General features: G+C 46.7%; 1 protein-coding gene across 1 annotated transcript; it reads right to left on the bottom strand.

Annotated features, from left to right (window-relative positions):
• Positions 1-1,721: 1,721 nt before the first annotated feature.
• On the bottom strand, positions 1,722-13,006 carry LOC116987738. Its single transcript, XM_033043969.1, has 4 exons — positions 12,728-13,006; positions 5,961-6,070; positions 3,012-3,258; positions 1,722-1,904 (listed from the first exon to the last, which is right to left on the bottom strand). The coding sequence occupies exons 1-4, from the start codon at positions 12,887-12,889 to the stop codon at positions 1,722-1,724; spliced, it is 702 nt and encodes a 233-aa protein (XP_032899860.1). The 5' UTR covers positions 12,890-13,006.
• Between the last annotated feature and the right edge of the window lie 303 nt (positions 13,007-13,309).

Raw genomic sequence — 13,309 nt, 5'->3', positions numbered from 1 at the left:
CCGGCACCTTGTGGTCCGGCATCTCCTTAAATCCGGTCAAAATTACGAGCGTACACTTGACATCTCCCCCCGGAAATGTGGCGCCTAGGCCGAGTGAGGCGGCCTATCCCGACCTCAACGGGACTTCTGCGGCCGATTAAATTTGCCCTCTGCAGCTGGGGCTCAGGAACTCCTGCCCGGCCGGAGCCAGCAGTTTCACTCCCATTCTTTTCCGAGGCCTACTTTGCGGGCCGGCATCTCAGCCCCCCAGCCTAGGCCGGCCGTTCCCATATCGTTGGGACTCCTCTCGTTGGCCGTGACCTATCCGACAAAACGGAATATCCAGATAAGATCTGGAACCAAGGGTGCCGGAAAATCAGTGGTAGACCTGTATCTTGTGGCATGGTACCTAGAAGACTGGGCTTGCTACTTCTAATAACACTGGGTCTAGGCTTGTTCACCTGGACAGCTGTTACTGACAGTGGAGAAACAAGGAACTGCAGATGCCAGTTCACAAAAAAAAAGATACAAAGTGCTAGAGTCACTCAGCAGGTCAGACAACATCTCTGGATAAGACTGAAGATGGGTCCTAACCCGACACGTCGCCTGTTCCTTGTTCTCCAGAGATGCTGCCTGACCCGCTGAGTTACTTCAGCACTTTGTTCTTTTGTGTTGTTACTGGCAGTGTGGCCTTGCTAAATTCGGAGTGACAGGGCTTGGAACTGGTGCCGAAACAGGGAAGCTTCGCGGAGATATGCGTCAACGTTCCTGACATTTGAAAAATTAGGGACACAGCAGGAAAAGTGGGAGTTGGCGAGTTATGGATATATGCAGAGACTGACCTTAAGCTTGGTCAATCAAAGGCTAAGAAAAGAATGGCCACGAGTTCTGAAGGGTTCATTTTAATCTCGCCTTTATCAGGCAACCCTAATGATTGATACTAGATCACATGAAGACCACCAACAGCACCCAAATCATGATCCAGCGCCATTCTTTCCTGTCCGAGTTGGATTTATTCATTGGGAAACAATTGGATGATAAATCACTGCTGGGAAAAGGTTATGTATTTGGATGAACAAGACCTTGCATTGAAAGACTAGCGTTGGGAAAGAGGTGGGAAGGAGGCGGGGGGGGGGGGGGGGGGGGGGTCAAGGGATCTTCCCTCCATCCCACGCTCTCCTCCATTCACCTGTGGTAGGCAGAAGCCAGGCACAGGCCTGTTTCCTTTCCACAGGAGGAGCGGGAGTGTTCACAGGGGACCCCTAGGTGACCAGTGGTGTCAGAAGAATCTCGGTGTGGGGGAAGAGGGGAGGGGGGGGGGGAAGGGGGCTGAAAGGCCAGAGGGGAGAAAAAAACAACAACATCGGGAAGCATCGCGGGGGTCCAAACAAAACAAAGATAGACACAAAATGCTGGAGTAACTCAGCTGGACAGGCAGCATCTCAGGAGGGAAGGAATGAGTGACATTTCGGGTCGAGACCCTTCTTCAGACTCAAAACTTCTCTACCCAAAAAGTCACTCATCCTTCTCTTCAGAGATGCTGCCTGTCCCGCTGAGTTACTCCAGCATTTTGTGTCCATCTTCGATTTAAACCGGCATCTGCAGTTCCTTCCGACAAAGCAAAGAGTCGCATCCCGTAAATTGGAAGAAAGCTTGGATTGTGGCAAAAAAATGTCATTCCCTGCTCCTCGGTTGGACACTCGTTCCGGGCATGGCACTGGGAGGATCACCCGGAAGAGGGTTTAGTACGCGGGCGGGATGTACTCGTCGGTGCTCGGCTGCGCGGCGTTACCAAACGGCGGCTGCTGGTAGTTCTCGGCGACGTTGGGGTACGGCGGGTAGTCGCTCGATGGGTCCGTGTACTTCTCGGAGAAGTCGGACACGCCAGCCTGATACCTCTTGTAGGCAAACGCCAGCAGCAAGCCCTGCAACGGAAGGCAAAGACCAGGGGTAAGGTTCACAATTCACCATCCGGGAGTACTGTAGAAAACAGCCCCATGGCCATGAGATGGACCTCAGTCTAAGTCTCACAGGAGATGTTCTGGGTCAGGACTCCCCCGCCTCAGTCTTAAGAAGGGTCCTGACCCGAAACACTGTCCATCCATGTCCCTCCATAGACACCACTAGACACCTAAAGCAGAATTAGACCATTCAGCCCTACACATATAAGATTGTTAAGGGCTTGGACACGCTAGAGGCTGGAAACATGTTCCCGATATTGGGGGAGTCCAGAACCAGGGGCCGCAGTTTAAGAACAAGGAGTAAGCCATTTAGAGCGGAGACGAGGAAACACTTTTTCTCACAGAGAGTGGTGAGTCTGTGGAATTCTCTGCCTCAGAGGGCAGTGGAGGCGGGTTCTCTGGATGCTTTCAAGAGAGAGCTAGATAGGGCTCTTAAAAATAGCGGAGTCAGGAGATATGGGGAGAAGGCAGGAACGGGATACTGATTGAGGATGATCAGCCATGATCACATTGAATGGCGGTGCTGGCTCAAAGACAACTATTGTCTATAATATTGTCACCTATCCTGCACCTATTGTCTATTGTCTATTGTTAGCCCACCAGGTCTACTCCACCATTCAATCATGGCTGATCTATCTTTTCCTCTCAACCCCATTCTCATGCCTTCTCCCTGTAACCTTTGATGCCATTACCAATCAACTAGGTTTTCCACTGCTCTTTTGTGCATTCCGTCCTGCCCTCTCCCCATAAACCCTGACACCCGTACTAATCAAGAATCTCTTAATCTCAGCTTTAAAAGACCCATTGACTTGGCCTCCACAGCCATCTGTGGCAATGGATTTCACAGATTCACCACCCTTTAGCTAAAGAAGGGTCTTATGTTATCCATCTCTAGAGAACATGGATAGGTGGTTGCGTCTTGACCAGTCTAACACACTTTACCTAGCCTCGTCCCGATCCATGTTCTCCAGAGATGCTGCCCGACTTGTTAATGACTTCACTAGGGATCGTTCCCGCCATCCCAGAGGACTGGTTCTGTTTAGACTGGCGTGGAAGCTAATCTTCCATTGCCGTTCTCCAGGGAGTCCCTGCGCTGGCAGAGGGAGGTGTTGTCGTCAGCCTTGAGCCAAACACACAAATTCTTCCCCATTTTTGTATACATTCCATATTACTGATGAAGATGATGACAAAATAACCAACCGTGATATTCTTTACTCTTTCCTTGTCCAGCTTGAGGAACTCTTCAACTGTTAGATGCTCAAACTCCTTCTTCAGTGCAATGAAAGCACACTTTGGTGAGTGATTTTTATGTTCAACTCTGGGAGAGAATGTAAAAGTTAATAGTCAGACATTTCCTTTCTTGAGGATGGTCACATGCTGACAGTCAAAATCCATTGCCACCTTCAATGCATTATCACATCCTTCTGTCGATTCGGGAAACGTGTTTAAACAATCAAGACCTCAAGGAAAGACACAAAATGCTGTAGTAACTTAGTGGGTCAGGCATCTCTGGAGAACTTTGATAGATGATGTTTCGGATCTGGTCCCTTCTTCAGATGGAGTTTGCAGTTTATTGTTTCTACAATCAAGATCTCAAATCTGGCACAAAACATGGTATACCAGGCAGCAGTGATCTCAGCCATCCTATTTACTTCCGAGACCTGAACTAACTAGTTTAGTTTAGTTTAGAGATACAGCACGGAAGTCCGCATCGACCAGCGTTCCCAGCACATTAATGCGATCCTACACACACTAGGGACAATTTTACATTTACACCAAGCCAATTAGCTGCCAGTACGTCTTTGGAGTGTGGGAGGAAACCGAAGATCTCGGAGAAAACCCACGCAGGTCCTAGCGAAAAGATACGAACTCCATACAAATAGCACCCATAGTTGGGATTGGACCCGGGTATCTGGCGCTGTAAGGCAGCAACTCTAATGCTGTGCCACCGTGCTGCCCCTACAGTAGTTACCTCAAGCCACTTGAATTATACCAGCAGTGCTGTTCTCAAGGATATTACAAATTCACTGGAAGCATAAACGAACCAAAGTCAGCATCTTCTCAGAGGGCAACACTCTCAACATTTACATACCAGCATGCAGGTACAGCAGGCAGTGAAGAAAGTGAATGGCATGTTGGCCTTTATAACAAGAGGAATCGAATATAGGAGCAAAGAGGTCTTTCTGCAGTTGTACAGAGCCCTAGTGAGACCACACCTGGAGTACTATGTGCAGTTTTGGACCCCTAATTTGAGGAAGGACATTCTTGCTATTGAGGGAGTGCAGCATAGGTTTACAAGGTTAATTCCCGGGATGCTGAGAGAATGGAGCAGCTGTGCTTGTACACTCTGGAGTTTAGAAGGATGAGAGGGGTTCTCATTGAAACATATAAGATTGTTAAGGTTTGGACACACTAGAGGCAGGAAACATGGTCCCGATGTTGGGGGAGTCCAGACCAGGGGCCACAGTTTAAGAATAAGGAATAAGCCATTTAAAACGGAGAAGAGGAAACACTTTTTCCTCACAGAGAGTGGTGAGTCTGTGGAATTCTCTGCCTCAGAGGGCGATGGAGGCAGGTTCTCTGGATGCTTTCAAGAGAGAGCTAGATAGGGCTCTTAAAAATAGCGGTCAGGGGATATGGGGAGAAAGCAGGAACGGGGTACTGATTGGGGATGATCAGCCATGATCACATTGAATGGCAGTGCTGGCTCGAAAAGCCGAAGGGCCTACTCCTGCACCTATTGTATATTGTCTATTGAGTAATGCACAGTCAGCAATGTTGGGTAGGATACATCATTCGCATACCCAACATCAGATTCATGAAACAAATATTCTTAATGGGATGTAATTACCAGGCAAACAAAGAAAAAAGATCCATGGCTATGCTCTGAGCCCCTTTGGAAATATGGAAAGTTTGGCAGTGGTTCAATGACTCTTACTAACTTCTAAAATGCACCATAGAAAGCAAGCTATCAGAATGCACCACAGTTTGGTCCGGCAATTTCACTGCTCAAGACCAGAAGAGATTGCAGAATGGCGGATGCAGCCCAATCCATCACGCAAACCAGCTTCCGCCCACAACCCCCCACCAATTGACTTCATCTTCACTTTACGCTGCCTCAGGGAAGCAGCCAACATAATCAGGAACCACTCACACCCCAGTTGTTCATTCTTCGCCTCTCTCCCATTAGGCAGAAGATATAAAGCACCTGGAAACACATATCAACAGTTTCCAAAAGTTTCTTCCCTGCTGTTATCCGACACTTGCACAGACCTCTCATAAACCAAGGATGCATTCCCAATCTCACTTCTCCCTGGATTATTACCTTGTCGTGGTGAAGCTTGTGTGGACCTGAGATCATGAGAGCGATGCCGTCTGGAGCTATGCTCCAGGTGGGGCCACCCATGGCCGAGGGGGAGTTCTCGGACAAAGAGCAATCCAACTAAGACCTCAGGGTGGAACAGGCAGAGGATGATGGCTGACCTTAGTGGAGCGTCACAACGGCTGGGAAGGCTGATGAAGTCTGCAGCAGAAAAGGGTCTCCAGTCGTCTTGGACTCCATGCCACTGGATCCTGACCCAGATCTGTCAAGGACCATGGGGTGGCTGTCTGTGCACCAATCTCCCCACGTTAAACAAAGTCACGCACAGGCGTCCTCCAAATAGGGAATAACACCCTGGAGACACCCATGGTCAGCCATGACTGAGGGGGACCTAAATAGATTCCCAATCTCCCAATCCATCTTGCTTGGGCTCTTGTACTTATTTAAATTGCAGTTTCTCTGAGCTGTAACAGAATATTCTGCACTATTTCCCTTCTCTTTTTGTGCTACCCGATGTACCAATGTAATTATGTATGGTATGAGTTACTTAAATGGCACACAAGACAAAGTTTTTCTTTTTTTCAATTATATCTCAGGTACAAGTAACAATAGTAAAACAAATAAACAGCACTGAATCCTCTGACAACTGGCTGTCATTTAAATGCAAGCAATTATCCAGATAATTGTTTTGTACTTACAAAGGTTCATCTTCAGGTTCCCAACCTTCCAGCTCTTTGTAACAAAAGAAGCACCGAGCAACATCTGGACAGTTCTCACTTGGGGTGTGAATAAACCCTGCTGCAGCCATCTGATAACAAGAAAAATAAATTCAATTTGATCTGCTGTCTACTTAATGTCAAAGGGAGATTTAGAGCATCAAGCATCAGCAACCAGACCAACTGTTCCTTCCAGCTTCAAATGTTAACTTGGCTGCCATCAAAAGTAAGCATTTTATATATCGTAGCTGTCCGTAGCGGCGACTGCAGAGGGTTCATGGCCCTGACCACGGTGAACAATGGAGGATGATTGACTGAACGTTATTGGCTTCCATCACGGTAAAGAATGTTGATTCCACTATGGTGGATGTTTACGTTAAATTCTATTGTGTATTGTGTTCTTTTTGATTGTATGGGTGCATGGCAACGCAATTTCACTGTACCTTAATTTGTGCATGTGACAAATAAATGTGAACTTGAACTTCATGCAACCTTCTACCAAAGGCTAAAATTTACGCTACGGCTTACACAAAAATGCAGAAGCAGGCATGTCAATGCAAAGATATGAAACCCAGAAATAAGGACCAAGTCAATTACTACACAAGGACAAAGGAAAATATTTTGAATGAGTTGAAAGTAGACTATCTTCTTCTCCCCCCAATCAAGGACAGGTCCAGGCAAAGATCTTATAGCGAGCAAGGTAGCCCATTCGACGAAAAAGACGTAGTACGGTCATGGGCAGATTCATGGGTAATTTAAGGACCCATTTCCGTAACCGGCTTCCGTCTCCGCACCAAAGATTCCATAGGATAATAGTGCGGAGACGGAAGCCGGTTACGGAAACATCTTTGTCAAAATAAAAGTTATTTGGTAAAAATCTTCTCCTCATTTTCAGAATTTTAATTTATTAACACAATCTGTTCCCCCACAACGTTGATTACACTGCGAGTCAGGTCGGGTCCGGTTACGGAAATGGATGAAAAAAAGGCCCACGTTCCATTGCGTACTACACGTCAGCCCATTGCATTTAGCAGGAGTGGTCTACCTTACTCCGCTATAGGATCTTTGGGTCCAGGTATCGTAGCTGGTTCGACCACCTCCGCTGGCAGCATGGTCCAAGTGCCCACTACTCTGTGTAAAAACCATGCCCCGCGCATCTCCTTTGAACTTTCACCCTCTGGCCTTAGAGCTATATCCTCTAGTCTTTGACATTTCCACCCTGGGGAAAATATTCAGAATGTCTTATCCTCTTTATGCTTTTCATAATTTTATATACTCTCCACATCCACTCTCTTTCACTATTCTGTATGTTCCAATGAGGTCCCCCCCTCATTATTCTAAACTCCAGCGAGTACAGGCCGAGTGCCGACAAACGCTCACCATAGGTTAACCTACTAATTCCTGGGATCATTCTTGTAAACCTCATCTGGACCCTCTCCAGAGCCAACACATCCTTCCTCAGATATGGTGCCCAAAATTGCTCACGATATTCCAAATGCGGCCTTACCAGCGCCTTATAGAGCCTCAACATTACATCCCCGTTTTTGTATACAAGCCCTCTTGAAATAAGTGCTAGCATTGAGTTTGCATACATTTTCTTTACCATCCTATCTATTTGTGTTGCCACTTTCAGGGAACTATGAACTTGGACCCGAGAACCCTCTGCACATCAATGCTGTGGAAGTGGTTTGGCATGTATACTTTTCCCTGACATTGAAATTGTCAATGTTTGTAAAGCTATGCGAGGCATTGATAGGGAAGTCAGAACATCTTTCCCTGTGATGGAAATGTCAAAGACTAGAGAACGTAGTGTTAAGCTGAGAAGTGCAAAGTTTAAAGATGTGCAGGGAGCCTTTCATTCTTTAAAACCTATTGAATAATGAAAGGGCCTGGTTAGAGTGGATGTTTCCACTAGTAGAAGAGTCTAGGACCAGAGGGCATAGTCTCGGAATGAAAGGACATACCTTTAGAATGGAGATGAGGGGGAACTTTCTTTAGCCAGAGGGTGGCGAATCTGTGGAATTCGTTGCCATAGACAGCAGTGGAGGCCAAATCAATTAATACTTTTAAAGTAGACATTGACAGGTTCTTGATTTGAGTGTCAGGGGTTATGGGGAGAAGGCAGGAGAATGGGGTTGAGAGGGAAAAATAGATCAGCCATGTAGACACAATGTGTTGAATTGCTTAATTCTGCTCCTATGTCATGGTCATTTTCCCTCCACAGATGCTGCCTGATGCACAGAGTTCCTCCAGCAGCTTGTCCTTTGTGACCCATTATCTGCAGTCTTTTGCGTCTACTTTAAAAAAAAAATCTGTTCCTATGACTTATGAGATCTCTCCTCCCTCATCCTTCTACACTCCAGCGGGTACAGGCATCAAATGCTCCCATTCGTTAATCCAACCAACCCCAGGAAGCATCACAGCTTGATTTGGGAACAGCTCCATACAAGACCACAAGAAATTGCAGAGAATTGTGGACGCAGCCCAGACCATCACACAAACCAACCTCCCTTCTATTAATTCCATCAACACCTCACGCTGCCTTGGCAAGGCCAGCAGCATAATCAAGGATAAGTTGATCTTCCATCAGGCAAAAGGTATAAAACTGCAAAAACGCACACCTCCAGATTCAGGGACAGATTTTTCCCCAACTGTTTTCAGGCAACTGAACCACTCTATCAACAACTAGAGAGCGGCTCTGATCTACTATCTACCTCATTGGTGAACCTCAGACTATCTTTGATCGGACTTTACTGGCTTCATCTTGGACTAAACAGTATCCTGTATCTGTACACTATGGGTAGCTCGATTCATGTATTGTCTTTCCGCTGACTGGTTAGCACGCAACAAAAACTTTTCACTATACCTCGGTACACGTGACAATAAATGAAGCTCAAACCAAAGATCTTTGGCTCAAACTATGAGTTTGTGCTGCTATGACATTAGATCCCCCCTTCCCTCGTCCTTCTAAACTGCAGCGAGTGCAGACGCTCCTCGTATGTTAACCCAACCATCCCCGGGATAAATGGACTCAGTGCGGCTCTAAAGATGTTCTATAGATATTCAATGAATATTTTTACAGCAGTGATAGATAGTAGATCCTGGATTAGTACGTGTGTCAGGGGTTATGGGGAGAAGACAGGAGAGTGGGGTTAGGAGGGAGAGATGGATCAGCCATGATTGAATAGTGGGGTAAACTCGATGGGCCGAATGGAGGAGTTTTGGTGGGATATGGACCGAACGCTGTCAGGTGGGGACTAGTGCAGCGGGGACACTGTCGGCCGGTGTGGGCAAGTTGGGCCGAAGGGCCTGTTTCCACGATGCAGGAACAGGGAGATACGGGACCTGAACGTGTGGCTGAGGAACTGGTGCACGGGGCAGGGATTTAGATTCTTAGATCACTGGGATCTGTTTTGGGGTAAGGGGGAACTGTACAAAAGGGACGGATTGCATCTTAACAGGTGTGGGACCAGCATTCTGGCAGGCAGGTTTGCCACTGCTACACGGGTGGTTTTAAACTGAATAAGGGGGGTGGGGTGTCAAATGGGCTAGTGGAGGATGGAGTTAAAGGGAAAGGGTTTCCTAAATGTGTGAGCGTAGAGACAGAGGGGTGTAAAATGAGGGTAGAAGCAATAGGTAGCAAGGTGAAAAGTAAAAGTGGCAGGCCGGAAAATCCAGGGCAAAAATCAAAAAGGGCCACTTTTCAACAAAATTGTATAAGGGGTAAGAGTGTTGTAAAAACAAGCCTGAAGGCTTTGTGTCTCAATGCAAGGAGCATTCGTAATAAGGTGGATGAGTTGAATGTGCAGATAGCTATTAATGACTATGATATAGTTGGGATCACGGAGACATGGCTCCAGGGTGACCAAGGCTGGGAGCTGAACATCCAGGGATATTCAATATTCAGGAGGGATAGAGAGAAAGGAAAAGGAGGTGGGGTAGCGTTGCTGATTAGAGAGGAGATTAACGCAATGGAAAGGAAGGACATTAGTTTGCAGGATGTGGAATCGGTATGGGTAGAGCTGCGAAACACTAAGGGGCAGAAAACGCTGGTGGGTGTTGTGTACAGGCCACCTAACAGTAGTAGTGAAGTTGGAGATGGTATCAAACAGGAAATTAGAAATGCGTGCGACAAAGGCAAAACCGTTATAATGGGTGACTTCAATCTACATATAGATTGGGTGAATCAAATTGGCAGGGGTGCTGAGGAAGAGGATTTTTTGGAATGTATGCGGGATAGTTATCTAAATCAACATGTAGAGGAACCAACGAGAGAGCAGGCTATTTTAGACTGGGTATTGAGTAATGAGGAAGGGTTAGTTAGCAGTCTTCTTGTACGTGCCCCCTTGGGCAAGAGTGACCATAATATGGTTGAGTTCTTCATTAGGATGGAGAGTGACATTGTTAATTCAGAAACAATGGTTCTGAACTTAAAGAAAGGTAACTTTGAGGGTATGAGATGTGAATTGGCCAAGATTGACTGGCAATTAATTCTAAAAGGGTTGACGGTGGATATGCAATGGAAGACATTTAAAGACTGCATGGATGAACTACAAAAATTGTTCATCCCAGTTTGGCAAAAGAATAAATCAGGGAAGGTAGTGCATCCGTGGATAACAAGGGAAATCAGGGATAGTATCAAAGCGAAGGATGATGCGTACAAATTAGCCAGAAAAAGCAGCATACCGGAGGACTGGGAGAAATTCAGAGACCAGCAGAGGAGGACAAAGGGCTTAATTAGGAAAGGAAAAATAGATTATGAAAGAAAACTGGCAGGGAACATAAAAACTGACTGCAAAAGTTTTTATAGATATGTGAAAAGGAAGAGATTAGTTAAAACAAATGTAGGTCCCTTGCAGTCAGAAACGGGTGAGTTGATCATGGGGAACAAGGATATGGCGGACCAATTGAATAACTACTTTGGTTCCGTCTTCACTAAGGAAGACATAAATAATCTGCCGGAAATAGCAGGGGACCGCGGGTCAAAGGAGTTGGAGGAATTGAGTGAAATCCAGGTTAGCCGGGAAGTGGTGTTGGGTAAATTAAATGGATTAAAGGCCGATAAATCCCCAGGGCCAGATAGGCTGCATCCCAGAGTACTTAAGGAAGTAGCTCCAGAAATAGTGGATGCATTAGTAATAATCTTTCAAAACTCTTTAGATTCTGGAGTAGTTCCTGAGGATTGGCGGGTAGCAAACGTAACCCCACTTTTTAAGAAGGGAGGGAGAGAGAAAACGGGGAATTACAGACCAGTTAGTCTAACATCGGTAGTGGGGAAACTGCTAGAGTCAGTTATTAAAGATGGGATAGCAGCACATTTGGAAAGTGGTGAAATCATTGGACAAAGTCAGCATGGATTTACAAAAGGTAAATCATGTCTGACGAATCTTATAGAATTTTTCGAGGATGTAACTAGTAGCGTGGATAGGGGAGAACCAGTGGATGTGGTGTATCTGGACTTCCAGAAGGCTTTCGACAAGGTCCCACATAAGAGATTAGTTTACAAACTTAAAGCACACGGCATTGGGGGTTCAGTATTGATGTGGATAGAGAACTGGCTGGCAAACAGGAAGCAAAGAGTAGGAGTAAACGGGTCCTTTTCACAATGGCAGGCAGTGACTAGTGGGGTACCGCAAGGCTCAGTGCTGGGACCCCAGCTATTTACAATATATATTAATGATCTGGATGAGGGAATTGAAGGCAATATCTCCAAGTTTGCGGATGACACGAAGCTGGGGGGCAGTGTTAGCTGTGAGGAGGATGCTAGGAGACTGCAAGGTGACTTGGATAGGCTGGGTGAGTGGGCAAATGTTTGGCAGATGCAGTATAATGTGGATAAATGTGAGGTTATCCATTTTGGTGGCAAAAACAGGAAAGCAGACTATTATCTAAATGGTGGCCGACTAGGAAAAGGGGAGATGCAGCGAGACCTGGGTGTCATGGTACACCAGTCATTGAAAGTGGGCATGCAGGTGCAGCAGGCAGTGAAGAAAGCGAATGGTATGTTAGCTTTCATAGCAAAAGGATTTGAGTATAGGAGCAGGGAGGTTCTACTGCAGTTGTACAGGGTCTTGGTGAGACCACACCTGGAGTATTGCGTACAGTTTTGGTCTCCAAATCTGAGGAAGGACATTATTGCCATAGAGGGAGTGCAGAGAAGGTTCACCAGACTGATTCCTGGGATGTCAGGACTGTCTTATGAAGAAAGACTGGATAGACTTGGTTTATACTCTCTAGAATTTAGGAGATTGAGAGGGGATCTTATAGAAACTTACAAAATTCTTAAGGGGTTGGACAGGCTAGATGCAGGAAGATTGCTCCCGATGTTGGGGAAGTCCAGGACAAGGGGTCACAGCTTAAGGATAAGGGGGAAATCCTTTAAGACCGAGATGAGAAGAACTTTTTTCACACAGAGAGTGGTGAATCTCTGGAACTCCCTGCCACAGAGGGTAGTCGAGGCCAGTTCATTGGCTATATTTAAGAGGGAGTTAGATGTGGCCCTTGTGGCTAAGGGGATCAGAGGGTATGGAGAGAAGGCAGGTACGGGATACTGAGTTGGATGATCAGCCATGATCATATTGAATGGCGGTGCAGGCTCGAAGGGCCGAATGGCCTACTCCTGCACCTAATTTCTATGTTTCTATGTTTCTATGTTTCTATCACTCGATGAACGGCCTTATGACACGCTCCTGTCCCTTATGACTTTACGACCTATGTTAGTATCGCCCACTGCCGCCGGCACCACTCACATTCTCGGGTGTGCAGCCACAGCCGTCGAGGAAGGGCCAGTTCTTGAAAGTGTTCAGCCGTTCCTGGAAGAAATAGTACTTGCGGTACTGCTGCAGGTAGACCTCAATCACGGGATCTCTCTCTCTCCGTGGGACGACTCTCCGCCAGCCCAGGCCGCCCATTAAAAACGTCTTTGATTCAAACCAAAGATTATAGAGCTCCTCGAGTATCTTTGATTCAAACCGCCCGCCAGTCCGTTGAGCGCGCGCCCTGGCCGTTGATTCAAAGATTCAAACCGCCCGCCTCCCCCTAACCCCGCCGCTTATTGGCCGATGACGGGAAGACGGGAGCCCGGAGGCCCCGCCCCGTAGTAGTCGACGTCAACAAAGCGTTTGGATTTCGATGGCAGACTCTCCAGTCTGTAGTGGATTGACCACGTTTTTTATTAGCACAAACTTAGTGTTTAGCAAGATGAGAGGGGCAAAGGTTAAAGCAGATGTACGGGGGAATTTTCTTTTGACACAGAAGGTGGTGGGTGCCAGGAACACGCTGCCGGATGGAGGCAGATACGCGTGGAGATGCAAAGAATGGAGGGATATGTA

This window comes from Amblyraja radiata, chromosome 26 (assembly GCF_010909765.2).
Source record: "Amblyraja radiata isolate CabotCenter1 chromosome 26, sAmbRad1.1.pri, whole genome shotgun sequence".
Lineage (NCBI taxonomy): Eukaryota > Metazoa > Chordata > Chondrichthyes > Rajiformes > Rajidae > Amblyraja > Amblyraja radiata.
Note: the sequence above shows the minus strand (reverse complement) of the source record. Positions and strands in the feature narration are given on the sequence as shown.